We start from the raw sequence: 27859 nt of genomic DNA, 5'->3' as shown, positions 1-27859 counted from the left end.
AACCACATTAAATTGGTGCTTTCTTTATATGATTTAATTACCGTTATTATCAACTTGCATTGTCTTTGTTATAATCATTATAACATTATTTGGCTAAATTCTGCACTACCCGTGTTCCCGATCCTAACGAATCTTTACACCAGCACTATTAAGCACATTTGAGTCTCATTGCAATAAAGTTGTGAAACTCTTTATTCTGTAGATATTCCGACGAGTGATGGGGGAAGTGCACAAATAGCCCATATTTAACGAATAGTTAAAATTTATACTCATATTTTTTAAGTTTGGCCGTATCTGAATCAACTTCTGACTCGAAAGTTTCAAACTCAGACTCAGAGCTCTATTAAAACGTAACTTTAAACCTCACGTCTTTTGTACGCAGCCGAACTTCAAAGTAGATGGTCTGAAGTTAATTTCACTTCGCTTCTTTTTCCTTTTACAACTCCACTTTTTCCTTTTTCCTTTTTCCTACTGTATAAAAGTAGATAAAATTACTCCTTTTGAATTACTGTTTAAAACGGTTGTTTAGTCTTAAACCTAATAGCGTCCAGACAAATCCTTTCTCAATTTGAAAACGGAATGACCAGTACAATTTATGGAAATTCCAACATAAAAATTATAAAGGAAGCTTAATATCGTTCCCTTTTTCTTTTTCTTGTCGCATGCAAATTTCTTTCATTATAAATAGAAAGACAACCAAATTCACAAATACTTGGGACAATTAATCATGCAAGAAAAACATCAACAGCAATCAAAGGCACATACCATAGTACGTAACAAGAGAAGTTCAGTGAAGAATTCAACAACAATGACAGATTCAGATTGTACAGAGTTTGAGAGAACCAAACCCAGAAAGAGGCGTCAAAAGCTCATTAAGCGTCCAATTTCAAGATCAAAAACTGTTTGTGATTATTTAGAAGAACTATATAAAAAGAAGTAAGTTCTTACACTTTTCTTTTTCTTCAATTTCCCGAGTTAAACTTTTAAAATTTTAAATTAGAATGATTTATAACTGCTATTATATATATGCCTTGTTTTTTTTGCTAATTGTAGGGGATCCATAAGAGAAGACGCACTAGGCAAATTGATCATTGAATTCAAGAAAGCGGTGCGATATGAATTTGCTCAGAATATGTACGTAACATATTTAATTTTGCTGAATTTATTTTGTAATTTGATTGGAAGATAACAATATTTAGGTGAGAAATATACTGATTAAATCATTGGTGTATGTTTTATTCAGTTGTGTTACTTTAACACACCGATGCGAAAATTCGTTGAAGCGAGGTTCTGCTTTGGAAATTGATCTTGCACTACAACTTATAGGTTTGTACATATTTCCATTAAATTACACTAGGGATATTGAATTATATTATTTCTCTATAGTTGGAGGCAAGATTTTAACTTTATGGTTCTGGATTTTAGAAAGACAACTTCAAGTGCTAATAACTTGGTTCTAAATTTACTATAAGTGTATATATTTAATGAATTTATTAACATAAATACCATATTTAACCAAACTTATTAGATTCAACCGGTCTGGGCTTCTAACTCTGCTCCTGTCTATAGCTTGATAATACTATAGTTATACTCATTAATTGATTGGGATGCAGGACTGTTAGCAATAACACTTGGGGCTGGAGATCATGCACATGAGATATATGAATATTCACTAGAGTTTCTTCCTCAAGTTCTCAAATCCAAGTCATCTCATTCTGCAAAGGTAAACTTTTGTGTTTGATATTTTTTAAATATATGATATGAAATAGTTTTATGTTTATCTGGATTTTTGACAAATTTCATGAAATTAAAATAAAATTACCAGGCATTAGAATGTTTTGCTATTGTCACCCTTATTGGTGCCAAAAATACTGATGAAACAGAAAGATCCATGGAGATTATATGGAAAATTATGAATGAAGATACAAAACCCAATGTAAGTCCTTCAGCCGAACATTAGCTTTGGTCTAAACCTTGTATTTATCTAAAGAAATTCATTGAATAATTTTAACAGAACTTAACCAGACTAGAATTCTGAACCTATAATTTTAATTTTTGCTATATTGTAGGTTGTTGCTGCAGCAATATCCGCCTGGTCTCTCCTCCTTTCAGAAATAAATGGATGGTGTGTTAATCACAAGAAGTGGAAAGGGTATATTGTGTACAAATTATTGTTTGTAAACCTTTTATTTTTAGTTGTACGACTTTTGATTTATTTGAATTAATATTTCCAAAGATATTTTCAATTTAAATCTCTTGAAATTGGTGCAGGTTGTTCTCGTATTTGCTGAAACAACTAGAGGAAGATTATGATCAAAATGTCAACTGTGCCTGCGTAGAAGCACTTGGTGTAATTTTTGAAAATGGCAGCCTTGAGAAATTTTCAGATGATGCAGAAAATTATGCAAACTTAAAAGACATGAAAGATGATATATTGATAAGAGCTTCAAGTGTTACCAAAGAAAATGCTTTAAAACTTCTTGAGGTATTTTAATTTCCTACTTAATTATGTCAATAATTAATTAACAGTTACAAAGTTTTCTTGTTTTGTTAACTAATAATTTTCAATTTCATTACAGGATAATAGTGATAAGAAAATCACCCTCACAATATGTGAAACTGAATTGACCTTAAGCACTTTTTCACTCGTGAAGCAGGTAACCTTTTTCCATTTTTTTTTTATCTGAATTGGGCCGAATAAATATAAATTCGCTTCAAAAAATCTCATATTGCAAGTAAAACGTTTCTTCGATTGTTATGCTTTTATCAAGTTTTATTAATAAGTCTTTCAAATGAACTTCTGTGACAGATTAATTATATAAAAAGATATCTAGGCGATGGCTTTATAAATCACATGAAGGTTAGTAAGTTTCATCCTTTTAAGTTTTTCATGTATTTTGAATATTAATTACGTTAATATTGAATCTCATAATTATTTGATTGGAAATACAGGATAACGAGCACCTCCATAATATTTTTCAATTTTGGCCAGAAACAACTTCTAGAGACGACGAAGATTTGTATGAACCCGAATTTGAAAGGGTGAGCTTTCTAAAGTTCTCGATTAATTTTTTTTTTATATAGAGAGAGTTTATCCATAGTGTTAATTTTCATTTTCCTTGAATTAATTTTCTATTTTCGGTATTCTTTTTGTATGTTCATTTTTTATTTCTCTTTCCTTCTTCACAAATTAATTATTTTCCCTCAACTTCTTAAGTACTGATAATGTCTTGATCTATATACGTATATTTAAGGTGGCTCTTCGAGTTTTTGCACCTCACATTAGAAGGGAAGCTTGCACAAAGGTACGTTGTCACAGAATTAAATTCTCTTATATTCATGAATTATTATATGTTAATTACTAATGCCTATAATAGAAATTTACCCATTAATGCATAGAACTTATATACCTATTTCATATAGTGATCTTGATTTGAATCCTTGTCGATCGTCTGATTTTTCTGCAAACGTATGGTATTTGGCTGTAAATGACGCATATTCTAAAACTTATTTATTTTTATTTTTCATGGTTAAGTTATATAATTTACTTTGTTTCATTCCAGTGTTGTTCTATGCGGTTGTATTTCCTCTATATAAAAAACTGTACGACTAACTAATAAAGCTTTGACCATTATTAGTTGTATGTCATTTTCCGTACACTTTTGCTACCTTTAATTTACCATACTAATACAATTTTGTATTATAATTTGACCATTATTATTGCTTTATTCTTATTAATTATTATTATATACTGCTACTATTATTAATCAGCACACACTCTTCATGCGAACTAATTAGATGAGCGTTATAGTTTCATAATATGATTTAGGTATTGTTTTTGAGCTTTTTATGCTTGTTGAACCGTCACTAAATCACCCAAACTTATGTAGTTTACTAATACTGTGAGTTTTCCACACAATAGATATTGGTTTGATTCTCTTCCCTTGTAATAGAAATATCAATACATTTAATAAAACTCTCATGACTAAGCTCAATATCCTTTTTTGTTATTATTATAGAGGATTTCCATGTCGCCTAGTTCTTTCTTGAGCAAGGCAAATACTCAATTGAGGAACACATACAGGATGCTTGCAGAGGTATTTATGCTTCTTTTGGGATTTTTATTTTGTAAATTATGATTGTGATATACCCTTTTGATTGCTCATATTGCTCTCTCTGTGTTTTTTCATGAGCAGAAGACTAAGGCTGGGGAGTATGGAGTTGATCAAGAGTTTGAATATGATGAATACTAGTTGTGTTAGGAGATACTATAAACCTTGCATTTGTTATAGTATTTTTTATGGAACAATTATTTACTCCTTTATTCAACTCAATAAGGTTTTGTTTTAAATAGATCTTGTATTTGTTTATGTGCCCTTTGCTTATATAATAGACTATTTAGTGTATAGAGTTTAACATATACATGGAAGATCAAATCACCTGTTCTTATAAGTCATAAAGTTTATGTTCACAAACTAATGAAAGAATTGGACAAACCATCGGAAAGGCTGTAACACAAGATTAAATATAATTTATCTTGATTATAGGAATGATTTAATTCCGACTTCTTGTGTTAATACATTTTGTATATATTGAACGGATCAAGTAGAGATAAGTATTTTATGCTGACATAATGAAATAATTCTCTGGTCCATTCAATGTACTTATACTCTTAATCTTGATATAGGTATTATTAGTTGTGTTTTTTTTATTGTTTTGATTTATTAAAAGGCGAAATTCTTTCATAGGTCAATAAGCTTGGTAAACTGGAGAATACTGATATACATTACCGAAATAGTAATTAGTTTATAGAATCCATGTCTCGGTTTTTAGATTGATGATACTCTTTTATGAAAACTTATAAGTTTTTATGTGTAAGCCAGCCGGTGGATTTTGTATCCGAACATGAAATAAGTTAAGCAAAAGTCCCGAGGAAGTAATCAATAAATTTAATTGTCGATAATTTATTTTGATGGATTAGTATATGAATCTTAACACTAGGAGTTAAATAAGGTTTTATGAAAGAATTTTAAAATTGAACTAAGGAGTGCAGTTACAAATTTTAGTGGAATAATTCGTAATTTATTATGGTAAATATTAATTTCGAAATTCGAAATTAATTCCATATAGGGAGCTAGCTAGTTTTGTTAATTAAATTTTGTGGTGCCTATTGTGCCTAAATAATAGGAAATAAATGAAATCTTTTCTAGCTAAACAAGTTTTGGCAAAGGGTTTTTACCCTAAAAACATGTCTATATATACATGGGTTTTTCCTCCATAGAACTGGCCGAAAATTTGGTGCCTTTTCCTTGAAATTTCGTCCACACGAACTGTTGAACGATGTTTTGGAGGTCATGATCATGCTACTTTGGAACTGGAGACCAATGAGATAGAATTACTTTGTTTACGTTTCAAGAGGTAACTCGTGTAAACTCTGTATATATTAATTGTTTAATTTACATATGAATTCAATACAGAAATTATTTCCGCTTCGTTGTATAATCCAACAAGTTGTATATTACTTAGAAATTCTAAAAAATGAATTGACTGTCTCTCGCTTTACTTTAGTTGTAAAAACACTTAATTTCTTGCTATATTGGATGAAACTGACTCCTTCATGTCTCTTATTTTCACGTTCTTCACGGTGACGGAGTCACAGTAGTTGTTACTTTGACATTGTGCTTTCTTTTTCTTGAATTTTCTCTTATGTTATTATTGAAGTCACGTGACTCACGTGACCTTTGTATTTGAGTCGGTTAGTTGAGTCGGTTAGTTGATACAATGTATAAATACACACTGCTGTACATTGAAGAATAAAAAATGCTAATGAGATTTCATTTCTTCAGCTTTGATTCTCTCTTCTTAGCTTCTAGATTCTTCTAACATGGTATCAGAGTAGCGATTAGGGCTCTGAATCTGCTTCTCTTCTTCTCCTTCAACCAGCTAGTCCGCCATGGGAGATACCTCAACACCTCAAATTGACCATCGTCATCCACTCTATCTTCAACCATTCGATACGCCTGGAGCAGTTCTAATAGATATCAAGCTAACAGGTCCTGAAAATTGTGGATTGTGAAGTAGATCGATGCGTTTGGCTTTATTGGGAAAGAACAAGCTAGGTTTTGTAGAAGGAACATGTGTGAAGAGTTTATACAAAGGAGAATTAGCAGATCTGTGAGAACAATGTAATGCTATGGTTCTCTCGTAGATTGGGAGATGTGTGTCGCAACAGCTATTGTCGAGCATCGTCTACGCATCAAATGCAACGAAGGTCTAGGCTGAGTTCAAGGAAAGGTTTGGAAAATCTAATTTGACTAGATTCTATCACCTTTGGACTCAGATCGGAACCCGAACTCAAGGTACTGATTATGTTACCAAATACTTTACTAAAATGAAGGATTCTTGGGATTAACAAGACACTTTAATACCAGGTAAAGGATGTAATTGTAAGGAATCAGAACCATTTTTTGAAATGATTTATCAACAGCGTCTGGTACAATTTCTAGTAGGATTAAATGAGACTTATGCTCATGTTCGCAGTCAAATTTTGTTAAAAACTCCTGTGCTATCAATAATGAGGCATATGCCTTAGTGATTCAAGAAGAAAGACAAAGGGCTCTTGGTGTAATGGATATGAATAATGAGCCATTGACCATGTTAGTTGGCAGGGGACAAATGATGAAAGGCAAAAGGTTTGATGTAGTATGTGAACATTGTGGGTATAAAGGGTATCAAAAGGAGAATTGCTACAGAATTGTGGGATATCCACCCGATTTCAAAAGAAAAAGAAAGTCAATGCATGAGAAGGGTTCTGGTGGCTTCAAAACTTAGGCAAATAATATAGCAGTCGAAGGAAATAATTCTGCTGAAGGACACAACTCTACTGAAGACCAGTCTTAAGGCCATTATTTTACAGAGGAGAAGTATAAACAACTTGTAGACTTGCTAAACAAATCTTCAGCTGCTGATTGTAAGGTCAACATGACAGGTATTGTTTCCATGCTATCAAGTGATTGTCTTTTTGAATAGATCATTAACTCAGGGGCCTCTGATTGTATCACATCCTGCAAGGAGAAACTAGTTGATATCAATAAGCTAGGAAGTCAGATAGGTAGAAAGGTACAAGTTCCAACTGGAAACAAATCACAAATAACAGATATATGAAGTGCAATAATCCTAGAGGGACAGAGGATAAAAGATGTTCTATATGTGCTAGACTTCAAGTTCAATCTACTTTCAATGTCAAAACTGACCAAGGACCTTGTTTGCACTGTTAAATTTTTTCATGACTTCTGTCTTTTACAGGGTCTTTACAGTGGCAAGATGATGGGATTGGTAGAGAAATAGATGGTACTAATTTGAACTGGGAACGTGTCTAGTATATTCAAGCAACGAGGTAGGGTCTCAGTAAGGTCCCAATATTTGGTTGGTCTATTGTGTAACTTAAACAATTTCCACTGCTGATAGAATACAACCTCAGATTGTATGTGGAATGAATGTGCAAGTAACATGACAAAATTGGGTAGTTGGAAGCCTTTGCATTGAATGTTTTTGCATGGATATACTTGCCCTTTTAGAGTTTGAACCCAATTTTAAGTCTTGATGGGCACACAGAATTACTTAATACATATGCCAATGGGAAGTAGTAGATATCCAATAGGGGCATCAAATTACTAAGTCATACCATGAAGGTTTGGGAGAGAGTGGTAGAAATGAGAGTGCGAAGGACGGTGTCTATTTCAGACAACCAGTTCGGGTTCATGCGGGGCGATCTACCACAGAAGCTATCCACCCTATTAGGAGGATGGTGAAACAGTACAGGGATAGGAAGAAGGATCTCCACATGGTGTTTATTGATCTGGAAAAAGCGTACGATAGGGTTCCTAGGGAGGTCTTATGGAGCTGCTTAGAGGATAAAGGGGTCCCGATTGACTATATTATGGTGATTAAAGACATGTATGAGGGATCTAAGACTCGGGTTAGGACAGTAGGAGGCGACTCTGAACACTTTCCAGTTATTACGGGGTTGCACCAAGGGTCTTCGCTCCGCCCATTCCTATTCTCCCTGATGATGGATGCACTGACTCATCATATTCAAGGGGAGGTGCCATGGTGCATGCTATTTGCTGATGACATTATTCTAATTGACGAGACACGAGGCGGCGTCAACGAGAGGCTAGAGATTTGGAGACATGCTCTTGAGTCTAAAGGTTTCAAGTTGAGCAGGACGAAGACGGAATACCTCGAGTGCAAATTTGGAGTTGAGCCGACGGAAGCGGGAGTTGAAGTGAGGCTTGACTCTCAAGTCATTCCCAAGAGGGGTAGTTTCAAGTACCTTGGATCGGTTATTCAGGGGATCGGGGAGATTGACGAGGATGTCACACACCGTATAGGGGTGGGGTGGATGAAGTGGAGGTTAGCGTCGGGAGTCTTGTGTGACAAGAAAGTGCCACCGTTACTAAAAGGTAAGTTTTATAGAGCAGTGGTTAGGCCTGCCATGTTATATGGAACTGAATGTTGGCCGGTAAAGAACTCACACATCCAGAAGATGAAAGTAGCAGAGATGAGGATGTTGAGGTGGATGTGCGGGCATACAAGGATGGATAAGATTAGGAATGAAGATATTCGAGAGAAGGTGGGCGTGGCCCCCATGGAGGACAAGATGCGGGAAGTAAGACTCAGATGGTTCGGGCACATTCAGAGGAGGAGCACTGATGCACCGGTGAGGAGGTGTGAGCGACTGGCTGTAGTGGGCACGCGGAGAGGTAGAGGACGACCTAAGAAGTATTGGGGAGAGGTGATCAGACATGACATGGCGCGACTTAGGATTATTGAGGACATGGCCCTTGACAGGGAATTATGGAGGTCGAGCATTAAGGTTGTGGGTTAGGGGAGAGTTATGAATATTTCTACAGCACAATAGAGTGAGACTAGCCAGTTAGGAGTTAAACTGAGAATGTCATTGGTCGTCTATTGATGCAGGGCTTTACCTGCTAGTTTTACTATACCAGTCATCTATTTCGTATTTCGTATTCTGTATTTCATATCTCTTATTATGCTGTTATTTTATTATGCATTTTTATGGTACTAATATATCGGCTCTTGTTGCTTTTTTTGAGCCGAGGGTCTCCTGGAAACAGCCTCTCTACCCTTCGGGGTAGGGGTAAGGTCTGCGTACATATTACCCGCCCTAGACCCCACTTGTGGGATTATACTGGGTCGTTGTTGTTGTTGTTGTTGTTGTTGTTGAAGTAGTAGATATCCAGTGGAATAATTGAGTTGCGCAGTCTAGACACCACCCTCAAGGCCTCAACCACAAAAAGGAAAGGACATGGACGATGAAATATATCCTTAAACTGGGAAGAATCTGAATGTGTAAATAAACAAACGCCATCTTAGGGATGTTTTCCAAAACTCCTTCTCAACCTTTCCCACCTTCACCAACCCACCCCACCCCCTATCTTCAAAAAAAGCTTTTTTTTTTCAAATTTCAGTTTTTCCGTTACCATCCACCCACTACCCCCTCCACCCCACCCACACCCCTCCACGCAAAAAAATTATTTTTTTACCTAATTTTTTTTTTTGCAATTTCAAATTCTGTTTTTTCGTTTTTTGTACCACCCACCCCAAACCCCCCTTCCCTGCACAAAAAAAAAATTTACTTTTTTTTGTAATTTAAATTTCTGTTTTTTTTCGTTTTACTGTCAACCTCCCCCCCCCCCCCCCCTCCGGAAAAAATAATTTTTAAATATATTTTTCAGTTTTAATTTTTTTATTTATCGGTTTAAAGGTCCAAAATTTTGCAAGTTCCAAAATTATGAGTTTGGAGGTTTATGTATTTGGAAGTTTACGGGTTTAGAAATTATAAAGTTTATGGGTTCGAAATTCCGCGGTTTCGAAAGTTTATGAAATTTGTGGGTTCGGAAGGTTGTTGATTTGAAAGTTTATGCCTTTATGTTTATTATATCTAAATTATTTATGAATACTCTTGAGAAGTCATTTTCCTTAATTTGCGTACCAAACACCGGAAAATGAATAAGATTACTACTTGTTTTCCAAGAAAATATTTTCTTAAATTATTTTTAAGAATTTACCTAAATTCTTAAAAACTGCCCCTCCACCTCACCCCAAACCCCTCCACGCAAAAAAATTATTTTTTTACCTAAATTTTTTTTTTGCAATTTCAAATTTTCGTTTTTTTGTTTTTCTGTACCACCCACCACCCATCCCAACTCCCCCCCACTCCCTGCACAAATTTTTTTTTTACTTATTTTTTGTAATTTAAATTTCTGTTTTTTTTTCGTTTTACTGTCAAACCCCCCGCCCCCTCCCCCTCCGGAAAAAAAATAATTTTTAAATATATTTTTCAGTTTTAATTTTTTTATTTATCGGTTTAAAGGTTCAAAATTTTACAAGTTCCAAAATTATGAGTTCGGAGGTTTATGTGTTTGAAAGTTTACGAGTTTGGAAATTATAAAGTTTACGGGTTCGAAATTCCGCGGTTTCGAAAGTTTAGCGGTTCGAAAGTTTATGAAATTTGTGGGTTCGGAAGGTTGTTGGTTTGAAAGTTTATGGCTTCATGTTTATTATATCTAAATTTATTTATGAATACTCTTGAGAAGTCATTTTCCTTAATTTGCATACCAAACACCGGAAAATGAATAATATTACTACTTGTTTTCCAAGAAAATATTTTCCGTTATACCAAACACACCCAAGTGATCATAAATTAATATGCCGTCATAGTACAATAGTAAATTTATCCTAAAGAAAGTTAAATATTTCATAAACCATTAATCTAGCTTAACAACTTTACTTCAAATACTAACGTTACACTGTAAAACATGGCCTAAATTTGTCCATGGCTAATCTTGGAGCCAAAGCATTCTAGCTTGGAGCCAAAGAATAAAAGTATTTTCTTTTATTCTTTTTTTCTTTATTTGGGGACCAAGAACTTTTGCCTTATAATTTGGGTCATCTTACTTCATTCGAATCATCCCACATTTTAAATAGAAACTCTTTTGAGTTTTCTTGTAAAAGAGAGTTTTGTTATATTTGTGAACCACTTCTTTGTGAGTGAATAGCGAGGTTATTCTCTTGGGATATATCTTGGGATACTTAGAGTTTCATCTCTAATTTTTTACTTTCTTTTGTGTACCGGTTATTATAGTAAAATTGTTCCTCTCCGCTTGTGTGGACGTATGTCATCTTGACCGAACCGCGTTGAATTGACACCTTCTTTATATGCTTTAATTACCGTTATTATCAACTTGCATTGTCTTTGTTATTATCATTATAATGTTGTTTGGCTAAATTCTGCGCTACTCGGGGTCCCGATCCTAACAAATTGGTACAAGAGCCAGATCTAACCGACTTAGATTCAGTAGCCAATATGACTTTAACAAAGACTTATGTTGAGAAATTTGATCGAAGTGCAAACTTCGGATGTGGGAATTAAAGATAGAAGCTATCCTAGTTTAGGATAGTTTAGACTTGGCGTTGCAAGGAAACGAGAAGAAGCATGATAAAATGACGGACGGGGAGTTTGTCGTCATAAATAAAAAGGCAAAATCAGATATTATCTTAAATCTCTCAAATGAGATTTTACTTTTACGTGAAGTTTCTATAGAAACCACAACCAAAGGCATGTGGGAAAAATTAAAAATCTTGTATATGAAGAGGACGGTGGAAAATAGACTTCACCTGAAGCAGAAGCTTTATACAATTCGTATGGGTGAAGGTATCTCTATTCCCTCTCATCTTGACATCTTTGATTCCATTCTTATAGATTTGAGTAATATAGACGCTGAAATTAAAGATGAGGATTAAGTCGTGTTACTGCTTTGTTCTCTACCTCTATCTTTTAAGCATATAAGAGATATTATGTTTTATGCTAACGATAATCTATCTTATAAGGATATTAAACCTATCTTAAAATCAAAAGAACAGATAGATAGTGATATTACTGGGGAAGCTAGTGGAACTCAAGCGGAAGTTGGCTTGTTTGTTAGGGGTAAATCCGACTCAACATCCAGATACATTAATTTAGAGTGTCGCTATTGTCATAAGAAAGGTCACATTATCTTTGAATGCTATGAGCTGAAAAATAAAGAAAAGCATAAGGAAAGGAAAAATGAGCACAAAGATACTTACACCGCCGTAATTAGTGTAGCAACTGATGAGATTGAGGGAATTATACTTTTAGCAACTAAAACTAGTTTCAGATAAGACAATGAGTGGATTTTAGATTTCGATTGTTCGTATCATATGTGTCCCAGCAGGGACTTATTTTCTACATATGATTCAATTGAAGGTGGGTTGTGCAATTGGGTAACAATTCTACTTGTAACGTTATTGGCAAAGGTACAATTCAGATCAGAATGCACGATGGTGTGGTGAGAATTCTCACCGATGTTAGATATGTTCCTGAGTTGAAGAAAAATCTCATCGCTTTGGGCACTTTAGAATCTCTTGGGTGCAAATTCACTGGTGAAGGTGGAGTTCAAAATTTTTTTCAAGGTGCTCTTCTGATCATGAAAGCACACAGATCTGGTTCATTGTATACTTTATTGGGATCTACTGTTATAGGCACTACTACAGTTTCGGTATCAGACAACTTGTCTGATTTTGACGGCATTAAATTTTGACATAAACTCATTGAGGCTTTTCGGAGGTGGAGTAAAATAACTATATCATTCAATTTAGGCCAAAGTGGAGATTTGTAAGACATGGCCTAAATTTGTCTATGGCTAATCTTGGAGCCAAAGTTTTCAAACTTGGAGCCAAGCATTCTAGTGGAACCAAAGAATAAAAGTACTTTCTCTTATTCTTTTTTTCTTTACTTGAGGACCAAGAATTTTGCTTTATAAATTTGGGTCATCTTACTTCATTTTAATCATCCCACATTTTGAATAGAAACTCCTTTTGAGTTTTCTTGTAATAAAGAGTTTTGTTACATTCCATATTCCATAGAATTAGTGTTGGGAAATACTTTTAGTGAATCTCTTCTTTGTGGGTGATTGTTGCGAGGTTATTCTTTTGGGATATATTTTGGAATAATTAGAGTTTCATATCTAATTTTGTACTCTCTTTTGTGTACCGGTTGTTATAATAAAATTGCTCCTCTCCGCTTGTGTGGACGTAGGTCATCTTGACCGAACCACATTAAATTGGTGCTTTCTTTATATGATTTAATTACCGTTATTATCAACTTGCATTGTCTTTGTTATAATCATTATAACATTATTTGGCTAAATTCTGCACTACCCGTGTTCCCGATCCTAACGAATCTTTACACCAGCACTATTAAGCACATTTGAGTCTCATTGCAATAAAGTTGTGAAACTCTTTATTCTGTAGATATTCCGACGAGTGATGGGGGAAGTGCACAAATAGCCCATATTTAACGAATAGTTAAAATTTATACTCATATTTTTTAAGTTTGGCCGTATCTGAATCAACTTCTGACTCGAAAGTTTCAAACTCAGACTCAGAGCTCTATTAAAACGTAACTTTAAACCTCACGTCTTTTGTACGCAGCCGAACTTCAAAGTAGATGGTCTGAAGTTAATTTCACTTCGCTTCTTTTTCCTTTTACAACTCCACTTTTTCCTTTTTCCTTTTTCCTACTGTATAAAAGTAGATAAAATTACTCCTTTTGAATTACTGTTTAAAACGGTTGTTTAGTCTTAAACCTAATAGCGTCCAGACAAATCCTTTCTCAATTTGAAAACGGAATGACCAGTACAATTTATGGAAATTCCAACATAAAAATTATAAAGGAAGCTTAATATCGTTCCCTTTTTCTTTTTCTTGTCGCATGCAAATTTCTTTCATTATAAATAGAAAGACAACCAAATTCACAAATACTTGGGACAATTAATCATGCAAGAAAAACATCAACAGCAATCAAAGGCACATACCATAGTACGTAACAAGAGAAGTTCAGTGAAGAATTCAACAACAATGACAGATTCAGATTGTACAGAGTTTGAGAGAACCAAACCCAGAAAGAGGCGTCAAAAGCTCATTAAGCGTCCAATTTCAAGATCAAAAACTGTTTGTGATTATTTAGAAGAACTATATAAAAAGAAGTAAGTTCTTACACTTTTCTTTTTCTTCAATTTCCCGAGTTAAACTTTTAAAATTTTAAATTAGAATGATTTATAACTGCTATTATATATATGCCTTGTTTTTTTTGCTAATTGTAGGGGATCCATAAGAGAAGACGCACTAGGCAAATTGATCATTGAATTCAAGAAAGCGGTGCGATATGAATTTGCTCAGAATATGTACGTAATTTTGCTGAATTTATTTTGTAATTTGATTGGAAGATAACAATATTTAGGTGAGAAATATACTGATTAAATCATTGGTGTATGTTTTATTCAGTTGTGTTACTTTAACACACCGATGCGAAAATTCGTTGAAGCGAGGTTCTGCTTTGGAAATTGATCTTGCACTACAACTTATAGGTTTGTACATATTTCCATTAAATTACACTAGGGATATTGAATTATATTATTTCTCTATAGTTGGAGGCAAGATTTTAACTTTATGGTTCTGGATTTTAGAAAGACAACTTCAAGTGCTAATAACTTGGTTCTAAATTTACTATAAGTGTATATATTTAATGAATTTATTAACATAAATACCATATTTAACCAAACTTATTAGATTCAACCGGTCTGGGCTTCTAACTCTGCTCCTGTCTATAGCTTGATAATACTATAGTTATACTCATTAATTGATTGGGATGCAGGACTGTTAGCAATAACACTTGGGGCTGGAGATCATGCACATGAGATATATGAATATTCACTAGAGTTTCTTCCTCAAGTTCTCAAATCCAAGTCATCTCATTCTGCAAAGGTAAACTTTTGTGTTTGATATTTTTTAAATATATGATATGAAATAGTTTTATGTTTATCTGGATTTTTGACAAATTTCATGAAATTAAAATAAAATTACCAGGCATTAGAATGTTTTGCTATTGTCACCCTTATTGGTGCCAAAAATACTGATGAAACAGAAAGATCCATGGAGATTATATGGAAAATTATGAATGAAGATACAAAACCCAATGTAAGTCCTTCAGCCGAACATTAGCTTTGGTCTAAACCTTGTATTTATCTAAAGAAATTCATTGAATAATTTTAACAGAACTTAACCAGACTAGAATTCTGAACCTATAATTTTAATTTTTGCTATATTGTAGGTTGTTGCTGCAGCAATATCCGCCTGGTCTCTCCTCCTTTCAGAAATAAATGGATGGTGTGTTAATCACAAGAAGTGGAAAGGGTATATTGTGTACAAATTATTGTTTGTAAACCTTTTATTTTTAGTTGTACGACTTTTGATTTATTTGAATTAATATTTCCAAAGATATTTTCAATTTAAATCTCTTGAAATTGGTGCAGGTTGTTCTCGTATTTGCTGAAACAACTAGAGGAAGATTATGATCAAAATGTCAACTGTGCCTGCGTAGAAGCACTTGGTGTAATTTTTGAAAATGGCAGCCTTGAGAAATTTTCAGATGATGCAGAAAATTATGCAAACTTAAAAGACATGAAAGATGATATATTGATAAGAGCTTCAAGTGTTACCAAAGAAAATGCTTTAAAACTTCTTGAGGTATTTTAATTTCCTACTTAATTATGTCAATAATTAATTAACAGTTACAAAGTTTTCTTGTTTTGTTAACTAATAATTTTCAATTTCATTACAGGATAATAGTGATAAGAAAATCACCCTCACAATATGTGAAACTGAATTGACCTTAAGCACTTTTTCACTCGTGAAGCAGGTAACCTTTTTCCATTTTTTTTTTATCTGAATTGGGCCGAATAAATATAAATTCGCTTCAAAAAATCTCATATTGCAAGTAAAACGTTTCTTCGATTGTTATGCTTTTATCAAGTTTTATTAATAAGTCTTTCAAATGAACTTCTGTGACAGATTAATTATATAAAAAGATATCTAGGCGATGGCTTTATAAATCACATGAAGGTTAGTAAGTTTCATCCTTTTAAGTTTTTCATGTATTTTGAATATTAATTACGTTAATATTGAATCTCATAATTATTTGATTGGAAATACAGGATAACGAGCACCTCCATAATATTTTTCAATTTTGGCCAGAAACAACTTCTAGAGACGACGAAGATTTGTATGAACCCGAATTTGAAAGGGTGAGCTTTCTAAAGTTCTCGATTAATTTTTTTTTATATAGAGAGAGTTTATCCATAGTGTTAATTTTCATTTTCCTTGAATTAATTTTCTATTTTCGGTATTCTTTTTGTATGTTCATTTTTTATTTCTCTTTCCTTCTTCACAAATTAATTATTTTCCCTCAACTTCTTAAGTACTGATAATGTCTTGATCTATATACGTATATTTAAGGTGGCTCTTCGAGTTTTTGCACCTCACATTAGAAGGGAAGCTTGCACAAAGGTACGTTGTCACAGAATTAAATTCTCTTATATTCATGAATTATTATATGTTAATTACTAATGCCTATAATAGAAATTTACCCATTAATGCATAGAACTTATATACCTATTTCATATAGTGATCTTGATTTGAATCCTTGTCGATCGTCTGATTTTTCTGCAAACGTATGGTATTTGGCTGTAAATGACGCATATTCTAAAACTTATTTATTTTTATTTTTCATGGTTAAGTTATATAATTTACTTTGTTTCATTCCAGTGTTGTTCTATGCGGTTGTATTTCCTCTATATAAAAAACTGTACGACTAACTAATAAAGCTTTGACCATTATTAGTTGTATGTCATTTTCCGTACACTTTTGCTACCTTTAATTTACCATACTAATACAATTTTGTATTATAATTTGACCATTATTATTGCTTTATTCTTATTAATTATTATTATATACTGCTACTATTATTAATCAGCACACACTCTTCATGCGAACTAATTAGATGAGCGTTATAGTTTCATAATATGATTTAGGTATTGTTTTTGAGCTTTTTATGCTTGTTGAACCGTCACTAAATCACCCAAACTTATGTAGTTTACTAATACTGTGAGTTTTCCACACAATAGATATTGGTTTGATTCTCTTCCCTTGTAATAGAAATATCAATACATTTAATAAAACTCTCATGACTAAGCTCAATATCCTTTTTTGTTATTATTATAGAGGATTTCCATGTCGCCTAGTTCTTTCTTGAGCAAGGCAAATACTCAATTGAGGAACACATACAGGATGCTTGCAGAGGTATTTATGCTTCTTTTGGGATTTTTATTTTGTAAATTATGATTGTGATATACCCTTTTGATTGCTCATATTGCTCTCTCTGTGTTTTTTCATGAGCAGAAGACTAAGGCTGGGGAGTATGGAGTTGATCAAGAGTTTGAATATGATGAATACTAGTTGTGTTAGGAGATACTATAAACCTTGCATTTGTTATAGTATTTTTTATGGAACAATTATTTACTCCTTTATTCAACTCAATAAGGTTTTGTTTTAAATAGATCTTGTATTTGTTTATGTGCCCTTTGCTTATATAATAGACTATTTAGTGTATAGAGTTTAACATATACATGGAAGATCAAATCACCTGTTCTTATAAGTCATAAAGTTTATGTTCACAAACTAATGAAAGAATTGGACAAACCATCGGAAAGGCTGTAACACAAGATTAAATATAATTTATCTTGATTATAGGAATGATTTAATTCCGACTTCTTGTGTTAATACATTTTGTATATATTGAACGGATCAAGTAGAGATAAGTATTTTATGCTGACATAATGAAATAATTCTCTGGTCCATTCAATGTACTTATACTCTTAATCTTGATATAGGTATTATTAGTTGTGTTTTTTTTATTGTTTTGATTTATTAAAAGGCGAAATTCTTTCATAGGTCAATAAGCTTGGTAAACTGGAGAATACTGATATACATTACCGAAATAGTAATTAGTTTATAGAATCCATGTCTCGGTTTTTAGATTGATGATACTCTTTTATGAAAACTTATAAGTTTTTATGTGTAAGCCAGCCGGTGGATTTTGTATCCGAACATGAAATAAGTTAAGCAAAAGTCCCGAGGAAGTAATCAATAAATTTAATTGTCGATAATTTATTTTGATGGATTAGTATATGAATCTTAACACTAGGAGTTAAATAAGGTTTTATGAAAGAATTTTAAAATTGAACTAAGGAGTGCAGTTACAAATTTTAGTGGAATAATTCGTAATTTATTATGGTAAATATTAATTTCGAAATTCGAAATTAATTCCATATAGGGAGCTAGCTAGTTTTGTTAATTAAATTTTGTGGTGCCTATTGTGCCTAAATAATAGGAAATAAATGAAATCTTTTCTAGCTAAACAAGTTTTGGCAAAGGGTTTTTACCCTAAAAACATGTCTATATATACATGGGTTTTTCCTCCATAGAACTGGCCGAAAATTTGGTGCCTTTTCCTTGAAATTTCGTCCACACGAACTGTTGAACGATGTTTTGGAGGTCATGATCATGCTACTTTGGAACTGGAGACCAATGAGATAGAATTACTTTGTTTACGTTTCAAGAGGTAACTCGTGTAAACTCTGTATATATTAATTGTTTAATTTACATATGAATTCAATACAGAAATTATTTCCGCTTCGTTGTATAATCCAACAAGTTGTATATTACTTAGAAATTCTAAAAAATGAATTGACTGTCTCTCGCTTTACTTTAGTTGTAAAAACACTTAATTTCTTGCTATATTGGATGAAACTGACTCCTTCATGTCTCTTATTTTCACGTTCTTCACGGTGACGGAGTCACAGTAGTTGTTACTTTGACATTGTGCTTTCTTTTTCTTGAATTTTCTCTTATGTTATTATTGAAGTCACGTGACTCACGTGACCTTTGTATTTGAGTCGGTTAGTTGAGTCGGTTAGTTGATACAATGTATAAATACACACTGCTGTACATTGAAGAATAAAAAATGCTAATGAGATTTCATTTCTTCAGCTTTGATTCTCTCTTCTTAGCTTCTAGATTCTTCTAACATGGTATCAGAGTAGCGATTAGGGCTCTGAATCTGCTTCTCTTCTTCTCCTTCAACCAGCTAGTCCGCCATGGGAGATACCTCAACACCTCAAATTGACCATCGTCATCCACTCTATCTTCAACCATTCGATACGCCTGGAGCAGTTCTAATAGATATCAAGCTAACAGGTCCTGAAAATTGTGGATTGTGAAGTAGATCGATGCGTTTGGCTTTATTGGGAAAGAACAAGCTAGGTTTTGTAGAAGGAACATGTGTGAAGAGTTTATACAAAGGAGAATTAGCAGATCTGTGAGAACAATGTAATGCTATGGTTCTCTCGTAGATTGGGAGATGTGTGTCGCAGCAGCTATTGTCGAGCATCGTCTACGCATCAAATGCAACGAAGGTCTAGGCTGAGTTCAAGGAAAGGTTTGGAAAATCTAATTTGACTAGATTCTATCACCTTTGGACTCAGATCGGAACCCGAACTCAAGGTACTGATTATGTTACCAAATACTTTACTAAAATGAAGGATTCTTGGGATGAACAAGACACTTTAATACCAGGTAAAGGATGTAATTGTAAGGAATCAGAACCATTTTTTGAAATGATTTATCAACAGCGTCTGGTACAATTTCTAGTAGGATTAAATGAGACTTATGCTCATGTTCGCAGTCAAATTTTGTTAAAAACTCCTGTGCTATCAATAATGAGGCATATGCCTTAGTGATTCAAGAAGAAAGCCAAAGGGCTCTTGGTGTAATGGATATGAATAATGAGCCATTGACCATGTTAGTTGGCAGGGGACAAATGATGAAAGGCAAAAGGTTTGATGTAGTATGTGAACATTGTGGGTATAAAGGGTATCAAAAGGAGAATTGCTACAGAATTGTGGGATATCCACCCGATTTCAAAAGAAAAAGAAAGTCAATGCATGAGAAGGGTTCTGGTGGCTTCAAAACTTAGGCAAATAATATAGCAGTCGAAGGAAATAATTCTGCTGAAGGACACAACTCTACTGAAGACCAGTCTTAAGGCCATTATTTTACAGAGGAGAAGTATAAACAACTTGTAGACTTGCTAAACAAATCTTCAGCTGCTGATTGTAAGGTCAACATGACAGGTATTGTTTCCATGCTATCAAGTGATTGTCTTTTTGAATAGATCATTAACTCAGGGGCCTCTGATTGTATCACATCCTGCAAGGAGAAACTAGTTGATATCAATAAGCTAGGAAGTCAGATAGGTAGAAAGGTACAAGTTCCAACTGGAAACAAATCACAAATAACAGATATATGAAGTGCAATAATCCTAGAGGGACAGAGGATAAAAGATGTTCTATATGTGCTAGACTTCAAGTTCAATCTACTTTCAGTGTCAAAACTGACCAAGGACCTTGTTTGCACTGTTAAATTTTTTCATGACTTCTGTCTTTTACAGGGTCTTTACAGTGGCAAGATGATGGGATTGGTAGAGAAATAGATGGTTTTTATATCCTTAGAGAAGCAATAAAACCAATAGCAAAACAACAGTGATAAAAGGAAACTATAATACAAAATTATGGCATTCAAGGTTAGGAAACCCCTCAATGAAGACAATGCAGCACATTTCCATCTTGAAAGGTTTGACAGATGAACATGCTCAGCAGGAGTGTCCAATATTTCTAATGGCAAAGCTACACAAGACAACATTCCAGATAGCACAAGTAAAACAGATGGTAGCTTTGAACTTGTACATCGAGATGTTTGGGGTCCTTATAAGCAGCCTACATATGATAGAAAATATTATTTTGTCTCAATTGTTGATGATTATAGTAGATATACATGGGTATGTTTGATTTAGTCTAAATGTGAAGTGATAGTTGTGTTGACTAAATTCTTTTCAATGATAAAAAACCAGTTTGGTATGAATATTAAAGTACTGAGATTTGACAATGGTACATAATTTTTCAATTCTAAATGGAGTGCTTGATTTTTCTGATCTTGAAATAATCCATCAAAGTAGTTGCCCATGTACTCCACAACAAAATGGTATTGTGGAAAAGAAACATAGACATATCTTGGAGGTTGCAAGAGCCTTAAAAATTCAGAGTTTAGTTCCAATTAGATTCTGGGGAGAATGTATTAGAACTGCAGTTTACCTAATTAATAAGCTACCAATTGTAGTCCTCAAAGGCAAGTCACCTTATGAAGTGGTTCATGGCAGAGCACCAAAACTGGAGCATTTGAGGGTGTTTGTGATATGGCAGTGTTTTACCAAAGGTAAATAAATTTGCTGCAAGAGCTAAAAGAATAGTGTTTATGGGTTATTCAGAAACACAAAAAGGGTACATATTATATGACATGGAGCCTAAAACTTTCTTGATAAGCAGAGGTGTTTTCTTCAAGGAAACTGTTTTTCCTTTCAAGGAAAGGAACCATGTAGACAATAAAGATGGTGATCCATTCCTGCTGGATTCAATTCCTACACCAGAAACAAGGCCTCATATTACCAGCTTAGATGATGACCAAGATATTGTGTCTGGCACTTCTTCAGAGGGAGCATGATAATAGGTGAATTGGACTATAATTAGGCCCTAAAGAAACACCTTTTTGTATAGTTTTTATGGTAAAAAGTGATAACAAAATGCTCTGATTAGAGCTTTTCATGCTTTGCAGGCTATATACAATAAAAGAAGTCTATGGAGTACTTTTGGGATCAATTACGGAGAAAAAGAGGCCAATCTTACAATATTCGCTAAGTGCACCACGTGAAGGCAGCAAAACCAGAACTGGTGATGGACTGCCGCGGTCCTGGCGTAACCGTGGTCGGACCGTGGCAGAAGGCTATTATGGATTCTGAGAGGCTAGTTGGCCGCGGTCCTGGCGTGACCGTGGTAGGACCGCGATAAGAAGCGGAAAATTGAGGGACTGAAGTGCAAAACACGGAATATTTTTCCCAAAACCCTATATTAAACAATAAAACTCGTCCAAGGGAGGCATGTAATTTTTTAAAAAGTACTTTGGCAAGAAGAACAAGTGTGAGAGATCACCCAAAACATTATATTTTCTTCTTCTCTTTATTTTTCTTGCAATTTTGATCATGAATATTTTCATAGTTTATTTACCCATTGTCATGAGTAGCTAAATACTTTGTCTAGGGTTTTGATGGAACCTATTAAAGGATGAACTTCTTGATTATGTTAATAAAGTTTGTCAGTTTAATCTCTCTTTGTTCAACTACGTGTTTGTTGTAGTTAATTGACAGGATCCTCAATTAGCTGTGCCTATTTAGTATGCATAACTCGGGAGAGAGTGCATATTTAGGTAATTGTTGAACAACATCACTCCCAAAGTATAAGAGGGATCTATAACTGCGGGTTTAAAGGCGGAATTAGGGATAACGAAGTCTTGGGTGCAATCTAAAGTGAACTATAAGAAACAAAGCCAACTAGCGTATATCGGGAGAGTGTGCCTAGTAAATTATCGGGATTACTCGGGAGAGATTCACGGTAAAAAGAGTGTTCATGGTTGATAGAGATGTATTGGTAAATCTATATGAAACATAAACAGAAGGGATTCCATCAATAGGGAAATCACTACCTTAGAACTTTCTCATTATTGTTCACAACTTAAGCATATTTAGTTTACAACTATTTATTGACTTTCAATCTTAGTTATTAAATATACCATCAACTGTTATTCACAATGTTTGGGGAAGTTGATTCTAAAGAATTTAGTAAGTCCAACGAAAGTAATCGATAGGTTAATTCTCTGTGGATTCGACTCTGAGCATAAATACTCAGGTTATATTTGCAACGTCCGCATTGTCCTTTTATAAGGCATAGTTGGGCGAGATCAAATTTTGGCGCCGTTGCCGGGAAATTAACGGTGTTATCAATTACAATTGAAAGAAGTACAAAAATTCTTATTGTAATCATTCTTTCTCTATACCCAATTTTTACATTGAAATTTTAACGTTTGTTGACTTGGTTGCACAGGTGCATGCTTAGAAACTCATCGAGATTTGGTGAAGTATTTGAAGCATTATCAGATCTCGAGAAAGTTTTCAAGGCCTTGAATCGGGCTAATCGGAAAAACAAACAACAACCAACAACTGCACAAGTCGAAATAGTCATGGGGGATCACGAGGAAAACCCAGTGGTACCAATAGTGCCAGAGGCTGCTCTCTATGACTGGGCACAACCCACAGCTGAAAATCTGTCCATAACCATTGTAGTTCCGCAGATACAGGCTGCGTCATTCCAAATTACGAATAACATGTTGCACTTGTTGCAGAACAAGGGACTATTTTCGGGGTCGCAAGTCGAAGATCCTCAGCAGCACTTGAAGAACTTCCTCTCTATCTGCAAAACCCAAAGGCAACCCAATGTAACTCCTGAAGCAATCAAGTTATTATTGTTTCCATTCTCAGTGACAGGAGCTGCCCAGACTTGGATAAACTCATTTCCCATAAATTCTATAACAACTTGGGATGAGTTAGTCAGGCAATTCCATAACAAGTTCCACCCACCCAATAAGACTGCTCAACAAATTGATGAAATTTTGAGTTTTAAACAGAGACCAATGGAGACACTGCATGAAACATGGGAGCATTTTAAAGGGATGCTGGTTATATTCCCGCACCATGGTATTCCAGATCTGATGTTGGGGCAGCGGTTTTACATGGGATTATCAGATAGCGTGAAGAACATTGTTGATGCTTCAGCTGGTGGAGCATTTTTGAGCAAAACATGGAGAGAAGGCCAGAGTCTGCTCGACAAGATGCACAAAATTTGGGATGGACAACCAGGAATGCACCTATCACTCCAGTGGTTCACTCAGTGCCCTTAGATCCATCCAACTCTATGGCTGAAAATATGACCACCTTATTGACACAGATGAGTGTACTCACCAAAAAGATGGAAGAGTCAGGGCAGAAGCAGCAGGTACACATCGTAGATACTACCAATGGGGGCTTGTGCGCATCTTGCATTACTCAGCCAATCGGTAACCAATGGAATGCAGAACATGATCATCACCACTACCCTGAAGACATGAATTATGTGTCTAATTATGGAGTCCAGAGACAAGGTGGTCAGAATTGGGGCCAGCAAAATCAGCAATACAGGCCAGTCCATCCACAGTTCAACAATAGAAACATGGGAGGTATGAGACCCCCTAACAATATGGCACCTTACCCAAGGTCACAAGATATAATAATCAGAATCAGCAGCAAGGGTATCACCCTCCTCAGCAGCAGCATGGTGGAAGGTAGAAAGATGGGTTTGCTAGACTTGAGGCAATGATGCAGCAGGTTATTGGGTCTAATGCAAAGATTAATGAGAGAGTGGATGCACATGATGCAGCAATCAAGAATATTGAAGTGCAGGTGGGCCAAATTTCTATGTCTCTGAACAATCGTCCTCATGGGACACTACCTGCAAACACCTAGATAAATCCAAAAGATCAAGGCCCAAAGCAGCTGATGGCGGTAAGTCTATGTAATGGCAGAGATCTGGATGTAGAGCAAGAGAGTGCTCGAGAAACTAGACAAGCTGAGACACTTATGCCAGTGTCCATTGAGCTGGATGAGTCAACGAAACTGACGGAGGTGCCAGTCCAGCCTGCCCAGGAAGAAAATAGCATTCAGAATGTGACCGAGAAAGAAACTGAGACAGTCCAGGAACCAGTAGTTGATGTAGCAGCTGATAAGGATCAATCCTAGTTGATTGGGAAGAAGAGACCTCCTGCACCTTTCCCTCAGAGGCTGGCTAAGTACCAAAAGGAGGAACAATACAAGAAGTTCTTCGAAATGCTAAAACAAATCCAGGTAAACATACCATTGATTGAAGCTTTGAAGGAGATGCCTGGGTATGCAAAAATGATGAAGGACTTGATGTCTCGAAAGTTTGATTTCCAAGACTTGGCCACAGTTACTCTTACTCAGACATGTAGTGCAGTGGTGACTAGACCAATTGCAGAAAAGCTGTCTGACCCAGGGAGCTTTACAATTCCATGCACTATTGGTAATTTTTCTTTTGCTAAAGCACTGTGTGATCTAGGGGCCAACATCAATCTTATGCCCTTGGAGATTTATAAGAGGCTGGGCATTGGAAGAGCTAGACCCACCTCTATGTTGTTGCAGCTAGCTGACAGGACAGTGAAACGACCCTCTGGTATACTGGATGATGTGCTAGTTCAGGTAGGGAAATTTATGTTCCCTGCAGATTTTGTGATCTTAGACTGCAGAGTGGATGAAGAGATTCCCATAATTTTGGGAAGACCATTCTTGGCCACAGGAGAGCTCTCATTGATTGTGAAACCGGGGAGCTCAAGATGTAAGTTGTTAGAAAAAGATCACCCTTTCTTGTTTTCTAATGATTGCAGGGTAGCATTCGAGGAGCTGAAAAAGAGACTAGTCACAACACCTATCATTGTTGCCCCCAACTGGGAGCAACCATTCGAACTCATGTGTGATGCCAATGACTACGCAGTGGGGGCAGTGCTGGGACAGCGGAAGGACATGCTGATACATCCAATCTACTATGCGAGTAGAACGCTGAGTGGAGCCCAACTGAACTATATTGTGACTGAGAAGGAGATGTTGGCTGTGGTGTTTGCCTTCGACAAGTTCAGATCATATCTGATTGGTTCTAAGGTAATTGTATACACTGATCATGCAGCTCTCAGGTACTTGATTGAGAAGAAGGAGTCTAAGCCGCGCCTGATTCGTTGGGTGTTGCTGCTGCAAGAATTCGACCTTGAAATTCGTGACCGTAAGGGCATAGAGAAGCAAGTCGCTGATCATCTATCACGACTTGAGGGAGCTGAAAATGCAGTTGAGGCTGAAGATATTTTGGAAACCTTTCCAGACGAGCAGCTGCTCGCTACTAATCTTGAGAAAGCGCCATGGTATGCAGATTTTGTAAATTACCTGGCCTGCGGTATAGTTCCCTATGACCTTTCATCTATACAAAAGAAAAAGTTTTATCATGACTGCCGCATGTATTATTGGGATGAGCCTTACCTGTTTAGAATTTATGGTGACAATATGATCCAGAGGTGTGTCCCCGAGATAGAACAATCTTCTATTTTGCAGGCTTATCACGCATCGGCTTATGGAGGACATTTTGGAGGGGTCAGGACAGCTGCAAAAGTGCTTGAGGCCGGATTCTATTAGCCAACAGTGTTTAAAGATACACACCAATGGGTGAAGGGCTGCAATGAATGTCAGCGGACCGGGACCATTTCCCGTCGCCATGAGATGCCCATGAACCCAATTCAAGAGGTGGAAGTGTTTGATGTCTGGGGGATTGACTTCATGGGTCCCTTCGTTAGCTCCTATGGTAATAAGTACATACTTGTTGCTGTGGATTACGTGTCCAAATGGGTAGAAGCTGCAGCGTTGCCCACTAATAATGCAAGAGTGGTGGTGGGGTTTTTGAAGAAGAACATATCCACTAGATTTGGGACACCAAGAGCGATTATCAGTGACGGAGGCACTCACTTCTGTAATAGAGCTTTCGAGAAGTTGCTTGCAAAGTATGATGTACACCACAAGGTGGCTACCCCTTATCACCAGCAAACTAGTAGGCATGTTGAAGTGTCCAACAGAGAAATAAAGAGTGTGCTAACCAAGACTCTGAACGCCACAAGAACTGATTGGGCGAAAAAGTTAGATGATGCACTCTGGGCCTATAGAACTGCTTTTAAAACACCGATTGGTATGTCACCATATAAGTTGGTGTTCAGGAAGGCCTGCCATTTGCTAGTGGAACTTGAACATAGAGCGTGGTGGGCACTGAAACAGCTGAATCTAGACATCGAGGCTGCGGGCACAACGAGGATCACAGAATTGCATGAGCTCGACGAGTTCAGACATCTTGCTTTTGAGAGCACAAGGTTGTACAAGGAAAGAATGAAGAGGTTGCACGATAAGAACATTGTGGAGCAAAATTTCAATCCTAGAGATATGGTGTTGCTTTATAACTCACGATTAAGGCTATTTCTGGGTAAACTCAGGTCGCGATGGTCTGGACCATTTAGAGTGGTCGAAGTTTTCCCTTCAGGTGCTGTCGAGATTGCCACAGAGAAAGACTCTCGTACATTTAGAGTCAATGGGCAGAGATTGAAACTATATGTGGGCATGAGCGAACCAAAGGAAGTGTCTGAGCTACACCTGACTGAACCATAGAGGTCGAGCAACCCTTAAATGTGCTCATCTGCGTCGTGCCGCGACGTTAAATCAGGCGCTGCGTGGGACACAACCCACGAATGTGTTGTAATGTAATGCATAACTTTTAAAAAAAATGTAAAGTAGCAGGAACACACCCAGACCGCGGTCCCAGCGTAACCGCGGTCGGACCACGGTCAAGGAACTCCTCTAAAAGAAGTCTACCGCGGTACCAGCGTAACCGGTAGGACCGCGGTCAAATACACCCTCTAATAGGGGTCTACCGCGGTCCCAGCGTACCTGCGGTAGGACCGCAGTCCCAGCGTACCTGCGGTAGGACCGCAGTCCCAGCGTACCTGCGGTAGGACCGCGGTCAGATACAACCTCTGAAAGGGGTCTACCGCAGTCCCAGCGTAACCGCAGTAGGACCGTGGCAGACCAGCGTGGGCCAGGTAAGTGCAGATTTTTTTTTCTTTTTTCCTCTTTTTTTTATCCCCCCCCCCTTTTAATAAACCTAACCCCCCACTATTCCCCCCAAACCCTTCTTTAATTTCACCCACCCGCATCCCTCATCCCATTCTCTCTTCTCTTCTCTCTTTCATACCATCTCCCATCCCTCAAACCCCCATTGTTGCCCCTCCTTTCTTCTCCATCTCTCTCTCTCCACAACATATCCCTTCCATTCCTTCTCAA

The 27859-nt window shown here is 36.0% G+C and overlaps 3 protein-coding genes and 1 non-coding gene across 4 annotated transcripts; 3 read left to right on the top strand and 1 right to left on the bottom strand.

The window, feature by feature from the left end:
- The first annotated feature begins 564 nt into the window (after positions 1–564).
- LOC104216397 (uncharacterized) lies at positions 565–4406 on the top strand. The gene is made up of 13 exons (XM_070160681.1): positions 565–936; positions 1054–1134; positions 1244–1326; positions 1614–1723; positions 1826–1936; positions 2070–2152; positions 2272–2485; positions 2580–2657; positions 2810–2860; positions 2953–3042; positions 3255–3305; positions 4020–4097; positions 4197–4406. Exons 1-13 carry the CDS (start codon positions 728–730, stop codon positions 4251–4253), a joined length of 1296 nt encoding a protein of 431 aa, XP_070016782.1. The 5' UTR covers positions 565–727; the 3' UTR covers positions 4254–4406.
- Positions 4407–11883: 7477 nt separating this feature from the next.
- LOC138879507 (uncharacterized) lies at positions 11884–12647 on the top strand. Its single transcript, XM_070159122.1, has 2 exons — positions 11884–12217; positions 12364–12647. The coding sequence occupies exons 1-2, from the start codon at positions 11884–11886 to the stop codon at positions 12645–12647; spliced, it is 618 nt and encodes a 205-aa protein (XP_070015223.1).
- Positions 12648–12766: 119 nt separating this feature from the next.
- LOC138880475 (uncharacterized) lies at positions 12767–17553 on the top strand. Its single transcript, XM_070160673.1, has 14 exons — positions 12767–12813; positions 13846–14093; positions 14211–14291; positions 14392–14474; positions 14762–14871; positions 14974–15084; positions 15218–15300; positions 15420–15633; positions 15728–15805; positions 15958–16008; positions 16101–16190; positions 16402–16452; positions 17167–17244; positions 17344–17553. Exons 2-14 carry the CDS (start codon positions 13885–13887, stop codon positions 17398–17400), a joined length of 1296 nt encoding a protein of 431 aa, XP_070016774.1. The 5' UTR covers positions 12767–12813; positions 13846–13884; the 3' UTR covers positions 17401–17553.
- A 5985-nt stretch (positions 17554–23538) lies between these two features.
- LOC138880558 (small nucleolar RNA R71) lies at positions 23539–23645 on the bottom strand. Its single transcript, XR_011403292.1, has one exon. It is a non-coding gene; the product is annotated as a small nucleolar RNA R71 (small nucleolar RNA).
- Between the last annotated feature and the right edge of the window lie 4214 nt (positions 23646–27859).

This window comes from Nicotiana sylvestris, chromosome 10, assembly GCF_000393655.2.
Source record: "Nicotiana sylvestris chromosome 10, ASM39365v2, whole genome shotgun sequence".
NCBI lineage: Eukaryota > Viridiplantae > Streptophyta > Magnoliopsida > Solanales > Solanaceae > Nicotiana > Nicotiana sylvestris.
The sequence above is the reverse complement of the archived record's forward strand: the minus strand, read 5'-3'. Positions and strand labels throughout refer to the sequence as shown.

Excerpts from the sequence above, each read along its gene's own strand:
- LOC104216397 (XM_070160681.1), top strand. The coding sequence starts at position 728 with ATGCAAGAAAAACATCAACAGCAATCAAAGGCACATACCATAGTACGT. Across the intron at positions 1,937-2,069 it reads ATGAAGATACAAAACCCAAT|GTTGTTGCTGCAGCAATATC; the intron begins GTAAGTCCTTCA and ends GCTATATTGTAG. Across the intron at positions 3,043-3,254 it reads ATGAACCCGAATTTGAAAGG|GTGGCTCTTCGAGTTTTTGC; the intron begins GTGAGCTTTCTA and ends CGTATATTTAAG.
- LOC138879507 (XM_070159122.1), top strand. The coding sequence starts at position 11,884 with ATGTTTTATGCTAACGATAATCTATCTTATAAGGATATTAAACCTATC. Across the intron at positions 12,218-12,363 it reads ACTTTTAGCAACTAAAACTA|GTACAATTCAGATCAGAATG; the intron begins GTTTCAGATAAG and ends TTATTGGCAAAG.
- LOC138880475 (XM_070160673.1), top strand. The coding sequence starts at position 13,885 with ATGCAAGAAAAACATCAACAGCAATCAAAGGCACATACCATAGTACGT. Across the intron at positions 14,475-14,761 it reads TCTTGCACTACAACTTATAG|GACTGTTAGCAATAACACTT; the intron begins GTTTGTACATAT and ends ATTGGGATGCAG. Across the intron at positions 16,453-17,166 it reads GAAGGGAAGCTTGCACAAAG|AGGATTTCCATGTCGCCTAG; the intron begins GTACGTTGTCAC and ends TTATTATTATAG.